The 21,527-nt window shown below is 30.7% G+C and overlaps 7 protein-coding genes and 1 long non-coding RNA gene across 11 annotated transcripts in view; 5 read left to right on the forward strand and 3 right to left on the reverse strand.

Annotated features, from left to right (window-relative positions):
* Window positions 1-433: 433 nt before the first annotated feature.
* Window positions 434-3,262, forward strand: Csn1b (COP9 signalosome subunit 1b). Its single transcript, XM_072897316.1, has 5 exons — window positions 434-633; window positions 850-942; window positions 1,019-2,140; window positions 2,227-2,361; window positions 2,490-3,262. The coding sequence occupies exons 1-5, from the start codon at window positions 607-609 to the stop codon at window positions 2,565-2,567; spliced, it is 1,455 nt and encodes a 484-aa protein (XP_072753417.1). The 5' UTR covers window positions 434-606; the 3' UTR covers window positions 2,568-3,262.
* Window positions 3,263-3,384: 122 nt separating this feature from the next.
* Window positions 3,385-6,929, forward strand: Srp54k (signal recognition particle 54k). Its single transcript, XM_072897315.1, has 9 exons — window positions 3,385-3,826; window positions 4,328-4,504; window positions 4,631-4,860; window positions 4,955-5,105; window positions 5,178-5,326; window positions 5,580-5,841; window positions 5,991-6,099; window positions 6,200-6,466; window positions 6,718-6,929. The coding sequence occupies exons 1-9, from the start codon at window positions 3,749-3,751 to the stop codon at window positions 6,813-6,815; spliced, it is 1,521 nt and encodes a 506-aa protein (XP_072753416.1). The 5' UTR covers window positions 3,385-3,748; the 3' UTR covers window positions 6,816-6,929.
* An 81-nt stretch (window positions 6,930-7,010) lies between these two features.
* LOC140668366 (chitinase-3-like protein 2) lies at window positions 7,011-10,350 on the reverse strand. Its single transcript, XM_072897317.1, has 6 exons — window positions 9,742-10,350; window positions 9,050-9,313; window positions 8,682-8,963; window positions 8,342-8,578; window positions 7,834-8,257; window positions 7,011-7,692 (listed from the first exon to the last, which is right to left on the reverse strand). The coding sequence occupies exons 1-6, from the start codon at window positions 9,798-9,800 to the stop codon at window positions 7,522-7,524; spliced, it is 1,437 nt and encodes a 478-aa protein (XP_072753418.1). The 5' UTR covers window positions 9,801-10,350; the 3' UTR covers window positions 7,011-7,521.
* On the reverse strand, window positions 9,918-12,865 carry LOC140668367 (transmembrane ascorbate-dependent reductase CYB561). Of its 3 annotated transcripts, none has more exons than XM_072897319.1 (7): window positions 12,731-12,865; window positions 12,158-12,298; window positions 11,766-11,984; window positions 11,477-11,688; window positions 11,247-11,404; window positions 10,926-11,170; window positions 9,918-10,663 (listed from the first exon to the last, which is right to left on the reverse strand). In XM_072897319.1, the coding sequence occupies exons 2-6, from the start codon at window positions 12,192-12,194 to the stop codon at window positions 11,017-11,019; spliced, it is 780 nt and encodes a 259-aa protein (XP_072753420.1). In that variant the 5' UTR covers window positions 12,195-12,298; window positions 12,731-12,865; the 3' UTR covers window positions 9,918-10,663; window positions 10,926-11,016. The 3 variants fall into 3 exon arrangements, with proteins under 3 accessions (XP_072753420.1, XP_072753419.1, XP_072753421.1); XM_072897318.1 differs by lacking the exon at window positions 12,731-12,865 and adding an exon at window positions 12,481-12,705; XM_072897320.1 differs by lacking the exon at window positions 12,158-12,298 and having other exon boundaries at window positions 12,731-12,863.
* Window positions 12,866-13,964: 1,099 nt separating this feature from the next.
* LOC140668369 (uncharacterized) lies at window positions 13,965-15,380 on the forward strand. Its single transcript, XR_012047167.1, has 3 exons — window positions 13,965-14,436; window positions 14,844-15,107; window positions 15,283-15,380. It is a non-coding gene; the product is annotated as an uncharacterized lncRNA (long non-coding RNA).
* LOC140668368 (60S ribosome subunit biogenesis protein NIP7 homolog) lies at window positions 15,178-17,615 on the reverse strand. 2 transcript variants are annotated; one of them, XR_012047166.1, is made up of 6 exons: window positions 17,416-17,615; window positions 17,049-17,274; window positions 16,832-16,972; window positions 16,555-16,687; window positions 15,623-15,744; window positions 15,178-15,423 (listed from the first exon to the last, which is right to left on the reverse strand). XR_012047166.1 is itself a non-coding variant. In XM_072897322.1 (5 exons), the coding sequence occupies exons 1-4, from the start codon at window positions 17,469-17,471 to the stop codon at window positions 16,568-16,570; spliced, it is 543 nt and encodes a 180-aa protein (XP_072753423.1). In that variant the 5' UTR covers window positions 17,472-17,615; the 3' UTR covers window positions 15,568-15,744; window positions 16,555-16,567. The 2 variants fall into 2 exon arrangements, 1 of the variants encoding a protein (XP_072753423.1); XM_072897322.1 differs by lacking the exon at window positions 15,178-15,423 and having other exon boundaries at window positions 15,568-15,744.
* Window positions 17,616-18,630: 1,015 nt separating this feature from the next.
* LOC140668711 (uncharacterized) overlaps window positions 18,631-21,527 on the forward strand; it is a 6,017-nt gene continuing 3,120 nt past the window's right edge. Inside the window, exon 1 of the mRNA XM_072897962.1 lies at window positions 18,631-19,064. The gene's annotated coding sequence lies outside the window, so the exon portion shown is untranslated. The remainder of the gene's footprint in view (window positions 19,065-21,527) is intronic.
* The window catches only part of LOC140668710 (uncharacterized), a 2,624-nt gene continuing 99 nt past the window's right edge, over window positions 19,003-21,527 (forward strand). The window contains exons 1-2 of the mRNA XM_072897958.1: window positions 19,003-19,136; window positions 19,423-21,527. The exon at window positions 19,423-21,527 is cut by the window's right edge and continues 99 nt beyond it. Of these exons, the coding sequence (XP_072754059.1) occupies window positions 19,734-21,527 (1,794 nt within the window). The 5' untranslated portion in view covers window positions 19,003-19,136; window positions 19,423-19,733. The remainder of the gene's footprint in view (window positions 19,137-19,422) is intronic.

Below are 21,527 nucleotides of genomic sequence, written 5' to 3' on the forward strand. Positions count from 1 at the left end.
CATGTATGAATTTATAGCTTACAATTCGAGAATTATTTAGTAGAATTATATAGATAAGAAAATAAAATAAAATTAGCATCCGGGCATAGCTTTACCCAGAGATATATATATGTCTTTGCGACTGCATATTTAATCTTTCCATATTTTGATTCAAAACGCATTAGCTCAGTTTACATCGAGCACTTGATTCGCTTACCAAGTACTATACTAACCAATCATAGCCAGTCTTCTAAAGAATGAAATGGCTATGATTGGCCAGTAGTGTTTAGTACGCGTATCAAAATATGTCGGTGTAAACTAAGTCATTGGCCATTCCGGACCGAAAATGTCATAGGATAAGAGGTCCGATTGAAATTTGACATTTAGTTGAAATGTCTCCCGCGAGAGGTCGCTCTTGTTGTCTCGATGTGCGCCACTCCTCCGTTTTCTCGCTTCTGCCTCAACTGCGTAACTCAACACTGGCTGCGCGAGTGGATATGTGTGCATCATATTTAATTTATATATATATATATGTATATGATAGGCACAAGATATCGAGCAATAATCTTTTTCCATCATAGAGTAGTCCTGCGAGTCACAGTTTTAACATAACGGATAAGGCTAATAATGCCGTTGCAAGTTCACGACGTTCAGGTAATTATGAAATTGCAATGGGAAAACGCGTCCTTCCCTCGAGTTGGTGCAATTTAAACTACGAGGGTTATCTTCGCAACGTTATTTACGCCTGCATCTTTCTGTCGCTTCTCATCACCTAAATATACTCAATTTCGATTTAAATATATCCTCGCAAGCGCAAAAACGGTGAGCGAGACGATGTCCCGGTTGATGGATGTTCCTTTTGTTTTACAGCAAAATGTCGTGGAGCCAATGCAGGTTGATGCTCCTACAGAGGATAATGATAATGCTGAGGAAGAACCGTATATAGTAGAAAATCCGACCTTGGTATGTGAAAAAAGAAATTTCTGGTTAAACAATGCGTTTACAACCATTATGTTTTTCATGTTTTCTTTATCTTCAGGATTTGGAGGTATACGCCAACAGCTATACCGGACTTGCAAAATTGCATAGGCTTCTATATATCGCCGATCATTGTCCATCGTTGAGAATAGACGCATTGAAAATGGCAATTACTTATGTGATGACCACATATAATGTTTCGCTTTATGTGATGCTACATAAAAAGCTTGTTGAAGCCACAGCCACTCCTGGATTACCAGATGTAGCGGCGCAGTCTACTTCACAAGAAGTTTTAACAATGGATCAAGGATGGGTAGATACTCGATCTAAGAAAGCCGCCCTAAAATTGGAGAAATTTGATACTGATCTGAAAAATTACAAGAGCAATTCTATCAAGGAGAGCATACGAAGAGGTCACGATGATTTGGGCGATCATTATTTGAATTGTGGTGATCTTGTTCACGCCTTGAAATGCTATTCCAGAGCGCGAGATTATTGTACTAGCGGCAAACATGTTGTGAATATGTGTTTAAATGTAATCAAGGTGTCTGTATATTTACAAAATTGGTCACACGTACTTAGTTATGTTACCAAGGCAGAAGGCACACCAGACTTTCCGGAATTGCATGGTAAAGACAACAATCAGGCCATAATTACAAAATTAAAAGTAGCAGCAGGCTTGGCGGAATTGGCAACAAGAAAGTATAAAATGGCTGCAAAACATTTTTTACAAGCGTCCTTAGATCATTGCGATTGCCCTGAGTTGTTGTCTCCTGGAAATGTGGCTCTCTATGGAGGACTTTGTGCTTTAGCTACCTTTGACAGACACGAACTGCAAAAACAAGTTATATTTAGTAGTTCTTTCAAATTATTTCTAGAGTTAGAGCCGCAACTTCGAGATATAATTTTCAAATTTTACGAATCAAAGTATGCATCCTGTTTGAAATTGCTCGATGAGATAAAGGATAATATTCTTTTGGATATGTACATAGCACCTCACGTTAATCTGTTGTATACACAAATTCGAAATAGGGCCTTGATACAATACTTTAGTCCTTACTTAAGTGCAGACATGAGACGAATGGCAACTGCATTCAACAGAACAGTATCCGAATTGGAAGATGAACTCATGCAACTTATCCTCGACGGTCAGATTCAGGCTCGTATAGATTCACACAATAAAGTAAGTGTTACTTACAGACTTGATTACACATATATTTTTCTTTAACAAGTATACGATATTTTAAGCATGTTTTAAAATTATTACAGATTTTGTATGCAAAGGACGTCGATCAACGTAGCACCACTTTTGAGAAGTCTATGAGTGTTGGGAAAGATTATCAAAGGCGTACGCGTATGTTAATCTTAAGAGCCGCAATGTTAAAACAACAAATTCATGTAAAGGTAAATTATAGTTAAAAGAAATATTTTTAAGATACGAGTTTCTCCATTATCGCACAGTAATTGGAAAAATTTATTTCGAAACATCTTGTTTACCATTCTATTTAAAAGTACATTGCTTATTTTAATAGAGTCCCCAACGTGACAGTACACAAGGAGGTGAGATGTCGGTGGCACCTGGAAATGGTACTTTAGCAGCAAAAAATTGAAGCATGTTTCATATTTTATGTTCTGAAAAAAAAAAGAAAAAAAAAACAGAAAACAAATTTATATTTATGCGTGTTAACTGCCACGATCACCTAGGTATGAGATAAGATTTCATCTTCATCTTCGCATTCGATATTGTGTTATTTAACATTCTTTCCGAAGTTGATATCCTATACCTCATTTTCAGCATATAATATATAGCATGTATATAATATTGCTACATTATGTTTATAAAATACAAAGTGATGTTTATATATATATATATATATATATATATATATATATAGAGAGAGAGAGAGAGAGAGAGAGAGAGATACATGCATATATATATATAAACCTTTCTCTCAATTATGACTATATATAGAATCATAACAGAGGAAAGTATGTAACATAGACCAATGTTTTGATTAATTAAAAAGTCTGTACTAATTTTGTTTTCTTTCATACAAAGAAATTGTGTATCAAAAGATTGTAATTTTAAGTTTCTCTACAAATGATGTTAATGAACCTAAGACTAACATATTCTGCTGGGAATTTAGAATAAATTCATTACATTAAATACACATACATGTATCATTTGTATATATAATCCATGTATTTTTCCATAATTTAAAATCTCCCTTGATCCGATAAAAAAATTAAAATAATCTCGTCGTGTATTTATTGTAAATGTAGCTTTCTTTATTCATCAAAAGAATTTGAAATGAATTATTTTTATTCACAAATAATTCGAAACGAGAGCAAATACATACATACATATATGAAAGAGCTTTAAATGTCATATAGTGACAATCGAAAGTCCCTAATGAATAGACTCGCTCGTTTTGTCAACTCGGAAATGCCCAACTTCAGACGCGTGCGTATTCTAATCGATATAATGGACGGTGGATGTGGATATGTCTACTAAGGTTTCGTCAGTGCGATGCATAAACAAGTTGAGGGAACGTTCTACGAGTCAGCGTGCGCATGAGAAGTGAGAAGAATCATCATCGTAGGTTTTTGCTTCGGCTGAGAGAGCTGGTCGTTTTCGCGTGATCGGCCCGACACCGGATACCGGATGTGTCGTCATGCCGTGTTGGCCAAAGTCGGGATATCATGACATATTTTATATGTTAATATTCTAATCGTGAAAAATACATAGATATTTATTGCGAGGAGACGCGAACGCGGAAACGTCTCCAAGATGGTTTTGGCGGATCTCGGACGTAAAATTACGTCGGCCCTGCGGTCGCTAAGTAATGCGACCGTCATCAACGAGGAGGTGAGTTTTGGCGTGTTTATTCGATATGTATTTTCGTACACCGAAATGATTTTCAAAGACGGTTTGTAAACATCGAATTGAATTGTCATAATTTAATTATAATTATCTTTCAGCTTTTTGTATTTTCTATTCTTCACTATTATTATTTTATCGTAGGATGTGTCGCAATTTTTAGAGAAATATCTGTATCTCTTAATTATCCTTAATAACTCATTGTACGTGTCAAACTTATGTTTACATGATAGCTTGGATTTATTTTGAATTTATTACGTGATAATGTAATTATATACTACAGCAATTTCGGAGAATTTTTTAGTCTCCCGCCTTCAAAATATATTATTTCTTTAAAAATAATTCCAGATTTTATATTCTGTTAATATTATTTTTATACACATATGTCATTGTGTTCTTTTGGTATATGTTTCACAATTTGTTCTTGCTACTGTCTGCAATTGTATTTACCATGTATTTTTATTGACAAATATTATTTTTTCTCGATAGGTTTTGAATTCTATGCTAAAGGAGATATGTGCAGCATTACTTGAAGCCGATGTAAATATTAGATTAGTGAAAAAATTACGAGAAAATGTACGCCAGGTTATCGATTTTGAAGACATGGCTGGTGGTCTTAATAAAAGGAGGATGATACAGAGCGCTGTCTTCAAAGAACTTGTCAAAGTTAGTTTATTGTCTAAAGTTATATTGTTAGAGACGATATTTATGTGAAAAATTTGTGACAATATACTAGAGACAGTTTTTAGCATTTAAATATTCAATCTTACATTCAATTTTTAATTCTTTTAGTTGATTGATCCTGGTGTAAAAGCGTATCAACCAGTAAAAGGCCGTCCTAATGTGATTATGTTTGTTGGTTTGCAAGGTTCTGGTAAAACAACCACTTGTACCAAATTAGCGTATCATTATCTTAAGAAAAATTGGAAGGCATGTTTAGTATGTGCCGATACCTTTCGTGCTGGTGCATATGATCAGATAAAACAGAATGCTACAAAAGCTAGAATACCATTTTATGGAAGGTAATTAATTACAGAAGCAGGAAATATTTATTACATTCTGCACTCACTTATTCTTTATGTATTCACGCTAATACATAAATGTCCCTAAATTTAGTTATACAGAGGTGGATCCTGTAGCAATTGCCCAAGATGGTGTGGACATGTTTAAGAAGGAAGGATATGAAATAATCATTGTAGATACAAGTGGAAGACATAAACAGGAAGAATCATTGTTTGAAGAAATGTTGCAAGTCGCCAATGCTGTGGTAAAATTATAATAAATTTTTTTATATAAAAAACTATTTTTTTCAATGCTGATAAGTTTTCATGTATTGTAGCAACCAGATAATATAATCTTTGTAATGGACGCAACGATAGGTCAAGCTTGTGAAGCACAAGCAAAAGCTTTTAAGGAACGCGTTAATGTTGGTTCTATCATAATTACGAAATTGGATGGTCATGCTAAAGGTGGTGGAGCACTTTCTGCGTGAGTTTTTTAAAAATCAACTTCCAGTTTATATATTTTAAATATTTATTTAATAATATTCACTAAATAATCTGATAATATTAAATTCATTTAAATTTAATTAAATATTATTAGATATCATTGTCTATCACAATTATATTTATGAAAAAAAAGATACAAAGTTAATTCTCGTTATATACTTTTAGAATAAATGATAGTAATAATAATTATTTTTACGATTTTTTCTATTCTTTGTATATTTAATTTCTTTCAGTGTTGCAGCAACACAAAGTCCTGTAATATTTGTTGGTACAGGAGAACATATAGACGATTTAGAACCATTTAAAACAAAGCCATTTATTAGTAAATTACTGGGTATGGGAGACATTGAAGGTCTTATTGACAAAGTAAACGAACTCAATCTGGATGATAACGAAGAATTACTTGAGAAAATCAAACATGGACAATTTACTTTACGAGATATGTACGAACAGTTTCAAAATATTATGAAAATGGGACCATTTTCACAATTAATGGTGAATATCATTGATACAAGTTTATAAAAAAATTAATTTCTCTTTACACAAGTTCAAGAGAATCAGATTTATAGTTTGTATTCACTGCTAGGTAAAAGTTGAAATTATAATATACTTTTATAATTGTTTTTAATGTTTATTATGATTAGGGTATGATTCCTGGATTTAGTCAAGACTTTATGTCAAAAGGAACAGAGCAGGAATCTATGGCAAGATTAAAGCGACTGATGACTATTATGGATAGTATGAATGACTCAGGTTTAGTATTGTTTAAGATATTTCTTTTGTGTTTTTTATAATGATTCCTCTAGTTTTTCTGCATTATTTAATGTATTGTATTTGTATTTTTGTATATTAGAATTGGACAGTAGAGATGGAGCTAAATTATTTAGCAAACAACCTGGAAGAATAATAAGAGTGGCTAGGGGTTCTGGTGTAATAGAAAAAGAAGTTAAAGATTTAATAACACAGTATACAAAATTCGCAGCCGTTGTTAAAAAAATGGGAGGCATAAAGGGTTTATTCAAAGCGGGTGATATGGCGAAAAATGTTAATCCTACACAAATGGCAAAACTGAATCATCAAATGGCTAAAATGATGGATCCGCGTGTATTACATCAAATGGGTAAATAATTTTATTTTAATAAATTTATCAATAAAATTTTTAAATCAAATCTATCATTAAATTGAAAATATTCTTGTATATTTTCATGTAAAATATATAACTTTTTAAATATTATTATTTATTTATTAAAGAGTTAGGTTTATGTAATAAATTTATACAGTATTCTATAAATATCTGTTAATCTAATTTTTATTTCATATTTAAAAGTTTGTAGCCATTGTTTTTTAGAAAAATTTCTCCAATTATTTTAGGTGGAATGCCAGGATTGCAGAATATCATGAAACAATTACAACAGGGCGCTGCAGGTGGATTGGGAAATTTAATGGGAGGTTTTGGTGGCAAATCCTGAGATAAGGTTCCAGGCAGTGCAACTACTACCGTTAAGGATGTTATTAGTTTTGAGTTTCTGTCAAAAATAGTTTCATATTTTGTACTTATAAATATTAACACAATGATTAAGATATTTTAATGTTAATGATAATTAATTTACTTATCCATGTAAATAATACTTAACGATAGTAAAATTAATGCAAGGCTATTGAGCACGAGTTTTAGATCTTTATTCTCTAAAACAGATGACAGATCTTTTTATACATGCTTACAATCTTGAATTATATGGCACGTGTTTCCTTTTAAACTGGTTATATAATTATTTACGTTGTTTCTGTTCAATATTATCTCTAATCCACGATATTATCTTGGATGTCTATTTCCTTGTGAAATATATGAAAACAATATATAATAACAACGTAGGAAATATATTTAACATTTTACGCATAATATATAATTTAATGCGTGTATATAAATATCTTTGATTTGACTCAATCACAGGTACAAGTGCTATTCTACTAGAGCATGTATAATACTGTGCTTTAAATACCTTAGCAACTTATTTGTACGGAAAGATCTTTGAGCAACCGAGGTAGAGTGTAAAATATCAAGTGACATATAGGAATGTAACAATTTCAATGGGAATGCATTCGTTTCAATGTAAAATACTTTAAAGCTTTCAGAGAACAGCTAGATAGATTTATCGACATTGCGCGCGTAAGGAGTTACAATCCTATTGACATTTGTTGCTTACTGTCCAACTCTTCAAACAATACTTTCGAAATGGTACGCGTCAAAGGAAACTTTTCGTTGCCGTAACAAGTGCCATTCCAATCGTCCACATTTAAAGACAGAATCATGGCTCCTTTGAAACCACTTGTGCGAATCCATGTACTCTGCAATACAAATATTTCAAATGTGAATTTTTTCTGGCGTGTTGAAGAGGGCATAGAGATCTTACATATACCTAACGCTCGATATATATTTTGTTCTATATATATATATATATATATATATAATATAGAAAAATATAATACCTTGTAGTACACGCTCTCTTTGTTATCGTAAGATATCCATTCCTTGTCTTTAAACGCGTACGGTACGCGACTTTCTTTGTTGAAGACGCTCACAGCTCCAGAGTTTAAAAATTGACAAACCATAGGATAAGTCACAAAGCCCTTCACGCCAAGCTTTCCGAATCCATTAGCTGGAGCTTGTAAATTATGATTCAATGGATTGTCTAGTTGGTAGGAGTGACCGTAAGCTGGTATGCCGACGACGATCTTTTCCCGTGGCATTCCCTTGGCCACCCAATATTGAGCAGAGAAATTCACATTTAATGTGGATAAATAACCCGTTTCCGTACAACGAGGGAAGAGAGGAGCGTTCAGATCCGTAACTGGAAAGTACCAGACGTAGAAATGATAATCGTACGACATGAGATTCACAAAGTCGACGTGCCTGCAAGATAGAGAACATTTTTAAAAAATAATATTGCTTTTCAAATATTTTTACAATTATATTTTACAGAATGTGCATTCTTACTCTGCCATTTCAGGAACGCTATAACTTTGATCCACAATAGCCTGCGGCGCCGCGACCGCCACTGTCAGGAGTAATTTTTGTCCGCTACGATCGAACTCCTTTCGTAATTCCTGCAAAAGCTGCACAAAATGTATCTTTTCACGATCGTCAGCTCCTATCCATGCCGGAAACTCCCAATCAAGATCAAAGCCGTCCAAACGATAAGTCTTGGTAACATTTAATACAGATCTTATAAATCTGGACAGAGAGATGTTAATAATATAGCTATATGTATTCTCTAGAACGTATTACACACATCGTACAGCGATGGAAAATCAATTGTGAAGACTTGGGGACGTACTTTTTTCTATTCGCGTGCGTCTTCACCATCTCGGAAAATCCATCGTGGAGCTCATTATTTCCGCCAGCGCTGATCATGACCTTCAATTTAGGTTCGCGATTCTTCAAAGCAACTATTTGCTTGTAAATCTGTTCATTATCTCCTATATCGAGCATGTTGTTTACCACGCTCGCAAAACCCACGATAATATGCGTACAAATATGAGGGTCAATGTGCGACGGACTGAGCTCCCACGACGTGTTCAGGTCCCACGGTATTGTGTAGTAGCATACGATGACCTGGCTAAATGTAGGACAGATTTTTGACATAAGTACACACGTGTGCTCGCATATATCCCAGATTGATTTCGCAAAAATCTTGCTTTTTACCTGGTGCTATTGCGCTGGTATTGCTCCGATGCACCGACACTTGTGTTCCTGTCCGCATTCTGATTCTCCTTCGTCGATTCGGCGTACATCCGAGCCCGACGTAACCACGTAGCAATCTTGGCATTGTCAATTTGCTCTTCCACAAATCTATCGGCTTTCGGGGCTCTCAGAACGAGTATGCCGAACCAGGCGCGCGTGATGAATAAAACCCCGACGATCAGGAATGTCAAAGTAAGACAAACGACTTGTGTTCTCCAGCGTGGTCTAACAGCAAGATATATAAGTATACATTTATTTTATATCACGTACAAAAAATATCCAAATAATACATGAGATGAGTATAATGATAAGCGCGCGTATAAGACACTGTTACGGATATGAGAAATATATATATATTAATAATATTCTTCGATTAATCGCGCTGGCCTTTCGTGACGTGAGGCGTGAAAGTTCAAAAGCCAGGAGTGACGTATGAATTTGCCGTAGTGCGAAAAATCGATACAAAATTTTCTCCCTTTCTCTCTCGCGCACATGTGATACGCTTCATTAAGCAATTCCGAAGAATACGCGCGTGTTTACGCAAACGCGAGATACACTCGCCCTCCTCTCGTCTGTCCCTCTTAATACACGATTAAAAGCATTATTATATATATATAAAGATGATATATATATATATATACACATGTACTCACTGTCGTATATCGGTTAGTAATTCATACTTGGCCTGTGGCACAGGTATTTGGTTAACCATTGAATGATTTTATTATTCTTACTATGTTGCCGAGCGTCCGCGACGGATTCCTTCTTTTAAAAAAAATAGGACGAGCGATTTTTTTTTTTTTTTTTTGTCGACAATAGGATCGACTCGTTTGACAGTTCGCTGCGGATCGCGCGCTCCTAATAATAAACAGAGATAACACGCACTAAACCAGCTGAAATTTCGCGTAAATATCGGTATCTACGCATTAATAGATAGACGGATGACGAATAACAACGAGCGAGGAATTCACGCTATTTACGACAACTGCGTAAGTATGTGGTGGGCGTGTTCCATCGCGATTTACCAAATATATGCGGGCAACAATAAATCGCGATCACTGACGTATGCATGTGTGTACAGTACACACGATACACGTTAAATGTTATTGCTCTTTCGCACGGATCGCCGATTGGTTCGGAAATGCATTTCTAGGGGGCGTGTCTCTATCGAGGTCTGTTCATTTTGGTTGCATACTAGATTTTGAAAGCATGACACATAAAATATATAGATAGACATGCATTATTTGCTGACACAAGATTTTAAAAAGTTATCAATTTTAATTCACATGTGTGACAATGATATTGTCACAATCTTTTTTTTTTTTTTTTTTTTTTTTTGTAAAAAAAAGTAATGAATTTGCAGATCAAAATTACTTGCAATGAGATTACATATATTTTTTTGAATATTACATATTTATATATATGCATGTATATATAATTTACATTTGTATATTATAATAATTTAAAAATATAAATAATACCAAAATATATGATGTTAAATAAATGTATATGTAACAAAGCATATATGTATATATTGTAAATATATATGTAGCACCAAATATCCACACTTATAACCTGACAAAATATAAAATTACTTTTATAATTAATGTAAAAAAGTAAAGAAATATATATTTTTTTTTTATCTAAGTAGTTTTTTTATCACAAGGAAAAAGAATGTAAAAGGAAAACAATTAAAAAATTAATTACTCAGACTAGAATGTAAAATGGAAAGATTCGATAAATTATTATTGTTTCCCATTAGTTTTTCAATTAAACGGATGTATCGTTTCGATAAAATTAAAGATTATTGTGAAATTATAAATAAAACTTACGATACCTAAGAAAGAACTTGTAGTAAGTACCATTGAATTTGAGATTTGGTATCTGATATAGGATATTGTAAAGCGAATCACAGGAAAATTAATATATCAGCGAGATATTAAGACGTCATCCTCGGATCTTGGCAAACGTCGGTAACGTTCCTGCGTTACCAAATACACAGATAAGCCACCAAATAATATGAATAGCAATCCTATACAGTTCATTAGTATTCCTTCACCCGTAAAGAGTGCATATTTATCCCTGAAATTTCAAATAGAAAAATGTAGCTTTGTACTTAATTACTTATTTCTTTTTTGATAAATCAATTGTTATATACTTTAATGTAAAAATTGCTTTCTCATTGAGTCCCAATAAACATGATGCGATTGCACCGATAAATGCTGCAATACCAAAATATACATGTATTGGCATATAAGAAGCTCGTAATGGAGACTGTAACCCAGGGAAGAGGAATGAGATACATCCAGCAACCCACTGTAAATAAGAGATAATTAATACATGTATTTCTCAATTCAAGATTATTGGAAAAAAAATTCATAGGTTTACCTGACAACAAAATAATATTACAGTTGTTAATCCCACCCAGCTATGTAGCGTATACATATTTGGTAAAGGATCAGGCGAAGCCAAATTATGACTGTCAAAGACAGCTACTAAAGCAATCACTGTCAATAATACAATAAATAACATCATTCCTGCATGAGTAAGCTTTAGTCGGCGCTTGCGGACATTTCTCTGCGTTCTATAGATAAGCATGGCTAGAATAGAAAACAAATTTATTTAAGATATATATTCATGATAATGAAACAAAATCAACTCTATATAAGTATTATACCATTAGCATACAGAAACACGAGTCCTACAGTCATTAACAAAGGATGCCAATTAAACTCAAGTTGCGGATTAGACTTCCATGAGAATCCATCTCTATAATAACTCGTCCATATGATTACCAAAAGTATAAGGAGGCCACCACAAGCCTCGTGAAGACTGAGAAGCGGAATGAAACCTTCCAAAGAGTGAGCTTGGGACGATTCTTCTATTTGATCCATATCTAAAAATATTTCATGTCTTATTACATATATATATAAATATTGAGATAAATATAATTTAGATCTTTAAAATAGAAAATGTACGCGTGCTATATTTGTATACATTGTACAAATACTTGAGTACTATATGAAACTATACGTGACATTAAACTTATGAAATTTTAAGTGGACATACCTAGACATCTTGCATATTCATATGGATAATTTGACATTATGTAGAAAATTTTAATTAAGTAATTGTAATGAGATTCTTTCCCCTTATACGTTAATGTGACAAGAAATTTTTTGGAAGCAACAGGTCATCAAGAGCAAAAGGCTTAATATAGAAGATACAAACAGATATATAAGAAAAATATATACATACATATAAAATAATAAATAACAAAATATATATTGTCTGTAAATGTATATGATAGTCACATATATTTAATATTTTAATTAATAATAAAAAAATAAATTTTTCCAATTTTCGTGTAAACGTAATCTATTATTACATACGCACGAAATTAAAAAAAAAAAAGAAACATTAACGTTTCGTAGACAAAACATGTATCGTCATTAAATGACTGAGCATATGTTTCGTCATGCTATACGCAACTGATACAGGACTCAGATATGACGGCAATCATTATACACTTCTAAATGTATATCTCTTATCGACTTTTCGATGATGCGATAATGTTTATATGTGTGAGCAAGATATAGACGAAAGATTTTCAATGAATACAACAAAACGTCTATTACGTACCAGTTTTATACGAACAGTACTTGCAGAAATATCAACAAGTACCGTAGTGCATATACATATATACATATACATAATCTACATGTAGGAGCGTCCATATCGCGCCGTCACACAACTAGACATTCAAGTTTCTATCGATTTTTCCTCCAGCTATAAGGATAAATTTACTTTTACAAATTTTCTACAGAGGAGAAAAAAAATAAAGCAGCATTAAAAATAAATACGTCAATGTCAGAATGACGATTTTTATATATATATATATATAAATTATATTATATATATTTATATTATATTTATATATATATATATATATATATATATATATATATATATATATATATATAATATAAAAATAAATATACATATTATATATAGCAACCAATCGAGAGCAGTCGATATAATGTCAGCATTATATTGTCATTCTGTGTTGGTAAATCAGTAAATTATTATACCATATGGTAACACGCTCTGTAAAGTTAACCGGTTAATTTTAACTTTTCTAATTTTTTTTCTTACGAATCGTTTGTCGGTGATTGTTGGCACGATTTGTCGGTTGTTAATTTAGTTGTTATTAACAAAATAAATATCAGCGTGAAGTTAGCCAGCCCAATTGATGATATTTTTAATATTTTTTCAATTATTTTATAGGTCAAATCGATGGTTACCCAGGTAGCACATGTTCGTTTTCTAAACGTTTTCTAAACGTATCCAATATTTTTTAACCGTCAAGCACCAATAAGAAACATTTCAACAAAAACATTTTTAAAATTATGGTTTAAAAAACGTATTTTTTACGTTTCTATAAATAAAACAAAAATTAATTGTTTAATTCAAAATTATATATATATACACATTATTAAGACTGTACTTATTAAGACGATCCCCAGATAGCACAGAAAATTAAAAGATGACGAAAAGATGTCTTTTTAAGTTATTTTTCTGACAAGGCTAAAAGATGTCTAAAAGAATATCTTTCTACCTACAAAAAAAGTCATCTTTTGAAAGATGTCTAAAAGATGTCTTCTAAAAGTCATAATTAATTTTAATCAACGAAAAGATGTCTTTTTGATCATCTTTTCGACAAGACAAAAAAGATCTATTTTATAATATACGTGTTCCTTTGTTTGCCGCTACGTGGCGGGTTCAGACTTAACTATAACTCGTATTCAAGTTTTCATAACATGTATATAAGCCTAAAAGAACAGGTACTAAAAGTATAATTTAAATTATGTCTTTTTTGTCAGTTTGACTTCTGATGTAATTTCGACAAGAGATGCAGAACATGATGAAAATAGATGGATTATATCCATATATGCATTATTTTATTAAATTTGTGAATAAACAAATTTTTCACAAATAAAAGAAAAAAACCGTATTTTGACAGTTTCTTAAACGTTTTTTTTTTGTTAGAAAATGACGTTTCCCTTAACGTTTTTTAAGTGGACATTTTAACCAATCAGAAACGTTTCGCAGAAACATTTGTGAAACGTTTTTGAAACGAATATGTGCTACTTGGGACGTTTCAACAGATATGCTGGATTTGATGATTCCTCTAACTTTTATCTCGCAGACAAATCCCGATTTTAACAAAACTTCGTTCAAAAATGTCCGGTGGTTGAAATGTCCAACGTCAACAAGTTGGTCGTTTACTAGATTTCCTCTGAATTTCAAAGAGACCGGTTGGATAATAGCCAATTTACAGCAAGCTGGTAAATATTAATCGATAAACATACATATGGATTTATTTATGTGTGTGCAATTGTATCTGTACTATTGTATCATTGAACTGTAGTTCAATCTTACGTAATTTGCTTTTGTTATTTAATAGTAAAAATCAATTCCAATTGGTAACAAGAATTTTTAAATTTTTTAATTATTACAACTTAATTCTACGGAAATACACAATTTTCAGTGTAAAATAATCATATAATTAATAATCTATAATTTGCAATTATTTTTTTACAATACACCTATTTTATACTTTATATTATATTTTACACGCATTTTTTTAAATTAAAGAAAAAGAAAAATGTGTAGAAATATTTGCGGAAATATTTGTTATGATAAATTTAATCAAAAGGGTTTAATAAAATCCATTTTATTCATCACACGACAGGATACTATCATGTAGATTACGACTCCGAGAATTGGAGGAGAATTACGATTTATCTGAACTCTGAGAATTATGAGAAAATACACGTTATCATCGTGCGCAAATAATCGATGGTTCATTCCATCTTTCATTACGAGAAAACCGGAATTTCACTTTATTCTGGGACATTGTGCGCTACTTGTCGCGAGAGACAAATTATATAGCGTGGTATCCCATGTTCAAAACTCTCGAATATATGTCTAATGTTTTTTAGTCAAGAATATCAAGGTAAATAATATTATAGAATTTATCTAAAAAGGACTACATAATAAGTATTACATTGAGTTTAAAAAAAATTAAGCACGATTTAATTTGTACATTTATATACATATATTGCATTTTTCTTCAGAAATCATAATAATCTAAAATATACAACTGATAAAATATTTGACAATATTTTTAGACTATTCTATATAAAATATTGGATGATGTTCTTGTAAAAATTGAATATTTCCATTCAAATGGTAATAATGAATCCAATTTTACTGAATAGTTAAGAGAAGAGGTCGCAAACTGGGCATGTAAACTTAATCACACGAAGTGTCTGGAAAAAGCCAAAGACATATTAGAAAATTTTATCTCTACGGACACTGCGTTCTTATTCACAGCAGTACATTTTCTTAAAATTTTTTATATTACACATATTTCTCAATAAATTATTTAATCAATAAATACAAGAATAAATTTCTTTTTGTTTTTTTTGCAGATATTATGTTTGGTGGAGAAAGTGGGTATTCTGTTACGGTTTAAAATTAGCAGATGTTGATTCATGGAAGATTGTATTTAAAGGATTGTTTAAACGAGACAGTCCTTTTTCGTTACTTTATGCTAGTAACCAATGCATCTTTGGAATCGGTGGCTTGTCCTGAAAAATTAATGTCATTGAAGAGTATTTTAATTTTTTATATAATGTAGAAATAGGAAATGTTGAGAGAATTTATATTTTTCATTTTATTATTGTAAAACATTCTAATAACGTTAAGATGCTTGATTTTATATTTTTGAATTTTGACAAATTAAAACCCAGGTAATTATAATTTTTTATGGATATATATATTGATATATTTATGTATATCAATGAAAAATTTATAATCATGAAATTTGTTCATTATATACTAATACTAAATGCTGTTTTTCGGTTTTATAGAGAAATCAGTACAATTGCAGCATTATAGTTGATATTATTAACCACATATATTCTAAAGACCGACTTGAGAAGGTAAATTTTATAAAGTTAAACCTTATTTATTTATTAGATTTTTAAAATTAATCTTATATATATATATATATACTATGTGAAATTTATCATTTATTGTGTTAATTATATTTTGAAAGTAAAAGGAAAATTATTTTACGTGATACAAATATGCAAGAATAAATATTTTTTTATGCGATATATTTATTATTTAAATTATTAATTAATAAAAAATGTCAAAATTAATTTGACACTTTTATATTTTACTAAACTATTACTATATATCACTATGTATTTTTTGCTATTAGAAGGTATACACATATAAAATACGCGCGCGCGCGCGACGCACGTGCCGTGTCACATGTAGTAACTTAAGATTTATTTTATAATACATAAGTCTATATTACAATATATTGTACAAAAAGAGTTAAATTTAATGCACAATTTAGATAAATATATAATTTTTAAAGTTAAAAATACCTGAGATCGTTTCTTATATTAATGCATCTTCAGAACGAAGATATTCTCCAATATCTGCTTGGTGAAAACAAATTGTTGCCATAGGATCTGCATGCTTGCAATCGGCTGTACTCTTTGCAGCAATGCCAAATCCCTGAAACATTAAATGAACAGTATTACGAGTGATTCTTGCATCCATTGACCGGTCATTTTCATTATAAATTAATAATGCTTGAGACATATATAATCAACAATATTTTAAGAGGTAATTGTAAATTTAATCAAATAATTTACATACCAGTGGCACATCACTCATGGAAAACACAACAACACCTTGATATTGAGAAGTGCCTTCGGTTATACGAGCAAGTCCTGATTTCATAATGTGATGTCCGTATAGAAATTGTTGTTCCGCCGAAGATTTCACCCAAATTTTGTGCTTAATGTACAGATAATTGTCTGTGATTAAATTTACTTATATCTTTCAGCAATTGCACTTGATTTCAGATACTTACTTGTGCATAAGGTGCCAAATAATGCAATGCAGTGACATGCAGCCTAAACTTTCCTGATTTTGTGAATTTACCGAAGCAAGTACCTACACTCAACAAATGATCAGATCCCACAGCACTCGCTAAAGATAAAATCTTTTCTGATACATAATATACTCTGTCTTTATTTTCTCGGAAACAATACATGCCGTCTGATCGATCTATCAAGTTTTTTACATTGGAACCGATACTATAACAATCAAATTTGACAATCTATTATATTTCTATAATTTTAAAATATCTCCACATCTTACATTTAAATAAAATTTTACGCAAAATAAAAAACTAATTTAAATAAATTGTGAATTAACAAATCTAACAAATCGCTTACTATTTCGTTAGCTTCTCGAATACGAGCTTTGTTCTCTCTTCTGACAATTGCTTCATTTTGGCGGCAAGATAATATTCATTCACCACGTGTTCTTCTTATTTCTTTTTTGAATTTCCGTCCTCTTCTGGAACAAAGTATCACGATTCTATACCACGTGTTTTTGTGTTTACTAGGAATCATAATCATACAAAGAAACATGTGCTACCAGAGAAGATGCATTGAGAAAATTCCTTTTCGACTCGTTCACTAGATGACGCAACCAACCGCTTTACGAGTGTAAGGGCGGATTTACAATAACCGTAAGGAATTAACCAATCCCAGTTGAATATGAGAAGAATACTCGAATGTAATTGATTCATTCCTTTAGGCTTAAAACTTACTAGATCCGGCACCCAGCCTGAAACCTGAAACACAGTATATCCAGTAGCACAACTCTCCTGATTTTTTGTTGGCCAAAATGGAGTGCGCATGCGCGAAATAAGCGAGTTGCCCAGTAACGCCATCTGATCTTCTCTTTCGCTTACTCTTGTTTTCTACTGTTCGTGCTCTCTCTTACTCATTGATATATGTAAGCAATATATAATAACTCAAAATAATATATGTTAATAAATAATATATAGAGAAATAAATTGTTAATAATAATTGTTAATAATAATTGTAATATTTTTAAAATAAAATAACATTTAAACTTAAATGTTAATTATATTATAATTATATATAATTGTAATTTTTCTAACAATTATGATTAATTATGATTTTCTTTAACACTACCCAGGTAGCACAGGTTCGTTTTATAAACGTTTTCTAAACGTATCCAATATTTTTTAACCGTCAAACACCAATAAGAAACGTTTCAACAGAAACATTTTTAAAACCATAGTTTAAGAAACGTATTTTTTACGTTTCTATAAGGCCTGATTGCATCAACATTATTTTGGCTTTAAACGAGACTTAAATATATATATATATATATATATATATATATATATATATCTGTTTTTATTAATTTAGAAAGAAAAATAAAGATAGATACATGTTTAAGTCGCACTTAAATCCAAAATAATGTTGGTACAATATCGGGCCTAAATAGAATAAAAATTAATGTTTTAATTCAAAATTATATATATATATATATATATATATATATATATATATATATGTGTGTGTGTGTGTATATATATACATATAATTTTGAATTAAAAAAATTAATGTATTTTTAATTTTAGATATTCATATTCATAGTCCGATTTTATATTGAAGACCGTCTTAATAATAATGTGTTGTAATTCAATCACAGAATCGTAATAACATATCTTAAGATATTATACTTAAAACGATCTTGAAATAAAAATAATGGACTATGAATATCGGAATGAATAGCGGGGTGATTTTCTCTCTCTCTTTCTCTCTTTCTCTTCCTCTTTCCATTGTCTTACTAACAAAAAGTATTAAGGTTATATTCCATTTATTTGGAATGATCGCAGAGTTATTGCATATATTTGCTGTTCAAACAAGAAAACTTTTATTGTGAATATTATACAAACGACTTGTGAATATTGCAAAAGTGAAACTAGTAGTGAAAGGATAGAAAAATACTAGTAATGTGTACTATAAAGTTAATCAATTCTCGTGCATAGATCATAACAAAGGTTAGGTTGATCAAAACGCCGGTCCGGCGAAAATATTGATATAAAGAATATCTCTTTTTTACGACGAATAAGGTAAGTTGTATATTGGTTTAATAATTTTATAGTTTACTGTTCTGTATATATGTATATATATGTATATTTATAACACAATATTAATACTAAAAAAAGATATGAGATTAGACGTCAAATATCACATCTACAAATAATATTTTACAATTAATAAGAAGATATCAATTTGTGTGAAATCATAATCTGATTAATCTAACATTTTTTATTGTATCAGTATATATTAAGAATTTTTACTATCAAATTATATTGTGTTTTTCATTTCTTAATTAAATAGTTGTCATTTTTTCAGGAAAATATATATGTAAATATATCTTTGTCGCACATATAATACTTACATAAAATACTTGTTAAAAAACAAAAGAACAGAAAAAATATTCTTGTTTAAATATGGATAAAGAAAAAGAAGTTAAATTTCTTGGCAAAAAACAAACTAAAAGGAATATACAAAAACAAGTACATGAGTTATTAAATGAACTCAATTGGAATGAAACAAAATCGACAACACATTCAGTCATTGACTGACACTTAGAACTAAACTTAAATATAGATGAAGATTTGGGTTTTAGTTTAAATTTTATAAATAATGAGACAAAATCATCAATGTCACATTCAATCATTGATTCGCATTTAGAACTAGGTTCAGATCAAGATTTAGATTTTGAAATATTTCCAGAATTATATATCACTGAAAAACATGATTTTTCAGAAAACGAAACATTATCTGATGATTTTCTGAATAAATTGAGAAACTGGGCCCTAACACATAATATTACATTATCAGCATTAGATGAATTATTGTCATTACTAAGACAATTTCATTATGATATATCTGTACCATTATCTGGAAGGTCTTTGTTATACACTCCAAAAACTACAAATTCAATTGATTTGCAAAGTGGAAAATTTACTTATTTTGGTATGCGTAAGCAGTTATATCTCCTATTAAAGGAAGAATCATGCTCAAAAATTATTGATTTAGATTTTAATATTGATGGGTTACCCTTGTTTAAAAGTAACAACATAGTTGTCTGGCCAATTCTTTGTAGATCATTAAGTTTAACTTCATTAAATAAACCATTTATTGTAGGTTTATTCACTGGCAAAGGAAAGCCAGAACCTCTTGATTGTTATTTACAAGATCTAATACACGAGCTTAATGATGATATATTAAAGAATAGTATTGAAATAGATCATAAATTATTTCAAATTAGAATCAGGTCTCTGATATGTGATGCTCCTGCACGAGCTTTTCTAAAATGTTGTGTAGGTCATAATTCTAGGCATGGGTGTGAAAAATGCGATATTGAAGGGAAATACATTAATAAAATGATTTTTCCATGTAAAAGTGGACAACTTAGAACAAAAGAAACTTTTACTAAACAAGTACAAGAGGAACATCATAAAGGAAGGTCTCCATTATTGAATTTAAACTTAGATTTAGTGAATCAATTTCCATTAGATCCCATGCATTTGGTATATTTAGGTATAATGAAAAAGTTGTTAATATTATGGGTATCAAAGGGAAAACCTTCATTTAAATTATCTGGAAGAGCTATTAATAATTTATCAGATAGATTAATTTTGTTGTCTTCTTATATAGTACATGAATTTCCTAGAAAATGTAGAGCTATATCGGACTTAAATCGTTGGAAAGCAAATGAGTTTAGATTATTCTTGTTATACGTGGGTCCAGTTTCTTTAATAAATATTTTGCCTAAACAACTTTACAATCATTTTTTAATGTTTCATGTTGGTATTACAATTCTGTGTAACGATAATCATATTTTTGAACATATTGACTTTGCAGAAGAAGTTTTGTATAATTTTGTAAAGTATTTTGAAAAATCCTATGGGAAAGAAGAAGTGACATATAATCTTCACAGTTTAATTCATTTAGTAACAGATGTAAGGAATCTTGGTAATTTAAACACAATTAATTGTTTTCCCTTTGAAAATTATTTGGGAAAATTAAAAAAACTTGTAAGATCATCTGCAAATCCTCATGCACAACTTTGTAGACGTATATCTGAATTATTTAATTATTCAAAGACTGAATTACCAATAACTAAATTAGAACCTAAGCAAAAACATTTTGAAGGACCTACACTTAGAGATAAAACTGACTTGATTTTACAATACAAGAAATTGAAAACACCGACATGCGTTTTGACGATTTTTTCACCTGACAATTGTGTTTCAATACAAGGAGATATTATTGTTCAGATTGTAAATATTCTGTGTTTGAAAGATCAATTTTATTCTATAATTTGTCGTCGATTCTTGAAAGTTTCTGAATTTTATGATTATCCATGTTCGTCCAAATTATTGAATATTTTTAAGGTGTCTCACATATCACCTGATATAGAAGAATTCCCTTTTATATCAGTAAAATAT

This window comes from Anoplolepis gracilipes, chromosome 8 (assembly GCF_047496725.1).
Source record: "Anoplolepis gracilipes chromosome 8, ASM4749672v1, whole genome shotgun sequence".
Taxonomy (NCBI): Eukaryota; Metazoa; Arthropoda; class Insecta; order Hymenoptera; family Formicidae; genus Anoplolepis; species Anoplolepis gracilipes.

Excerpts from the sequence above, each read along its gene's own strand:
- Csn1b (XM_072897316.1), top strand. The coding sequence starts at position 607 with ATGCCGTTGCAAGTTCACGACGTTCAG. Across the intron at positions 634-849 it reads TGCAAGTTCACGACGTTCAG|CAAAATGTCGTGGAGCCAAT; the intron begins GTAATTATGAAA and ends TTTGTTTTACAG. Across the intron at positions 943-1,018 it reads TAGTAGAAAATCCGACCTTG|GATTTGGAGGTATACGCCAA; the intron begins GTATGTGAAAAA and ends CTTTATCTTCAG.
- LOC140668368 (XM_072897322.1), bottom strand. The coding sequence starts at position 17,471 with ATGAAGCAATTGTCAGAAGAGAGAACAAAGCTCGTATTCGAGAAGCTA. Across the intron at positions 17,275-17,415 it reads TTCGAGAAGCTAACGAAATA|TATCGGTTCCAATGTAAAAA; the intron begins GTAAGCGATTTG and ends TGATTGTTATAG. Across the intron at positions 16,973-17,048 it reads ATTTGGCACCTTATGCACAA|CACAAAATTTGGGTGAAATC; the intron begins GTAAGTATCTGA and ends CTGTACATTAAG.
- LOC140668367 (XM_072897319.1), bottom strand. The coding sequence starts at position 12,194 with ATGTCAAATTATCCATATGAATATGCAAGATGTCTAG. Across the intron at positions 11,985-12,157 it reads TGAATATGCAAGATGTCTAG|ATATGGATCAAATAGAAGAA; the intron begins GTATGTCCACTT and ends AAATATTTTTAG. Across the intron at positions 11,171-11,246 it reads AAAGCAATTTTTACATTAAA|GGATAAATATGCACTCTTTA; the intron begins GTATATAACAAT and ends TTGAAATTTCAG.
- LOC140668366 (XM_072897317.1), bottom strand. The coding sequence starts at position 9,800 with ATGGTTAACCAAATACCTGTGCCACAGGCCAAGTATGAATTACTAACC. Across the intron at positions 8,964-9,049 it reads TACCAGCGCAATAGCACCAG|CCAGGTCATCGTATGCTACT; the intron begins GTAAAAAGCAAG and ends TCCTACATTTAG. Across the intron at positions 7,693-7,833 it reads AAGAGAGCGTGTACTACAAG|AGTACATGGATTCGCACAAG; the intron begins GTATTATATTTT and ends TTTGTATTGCAG.
- Srp54k (XM_072897315.1), top strand. The coding sequence starts at position 3,749 with ATGGTTTTGGCGGATCTCGGACGTAAAATTACGTCGGCCCTGCGGTCG. Across the intron at positions 3,827-4,327 it reads CGACCGTCATCAACGAGGAG|GTTTTGAATTCTATGCTAAA; the intron begins GTGAGTTTTGGC and ends TTTTCTCGATAG. Across the intron at positions 4,505-4,630 it reads TCTTCAAAGAACTTGTCAAA|TTGATTGATCCTGGTGTAAA; the intron begins GTTAGTTTATTG and ends TAATTCTTTTAG.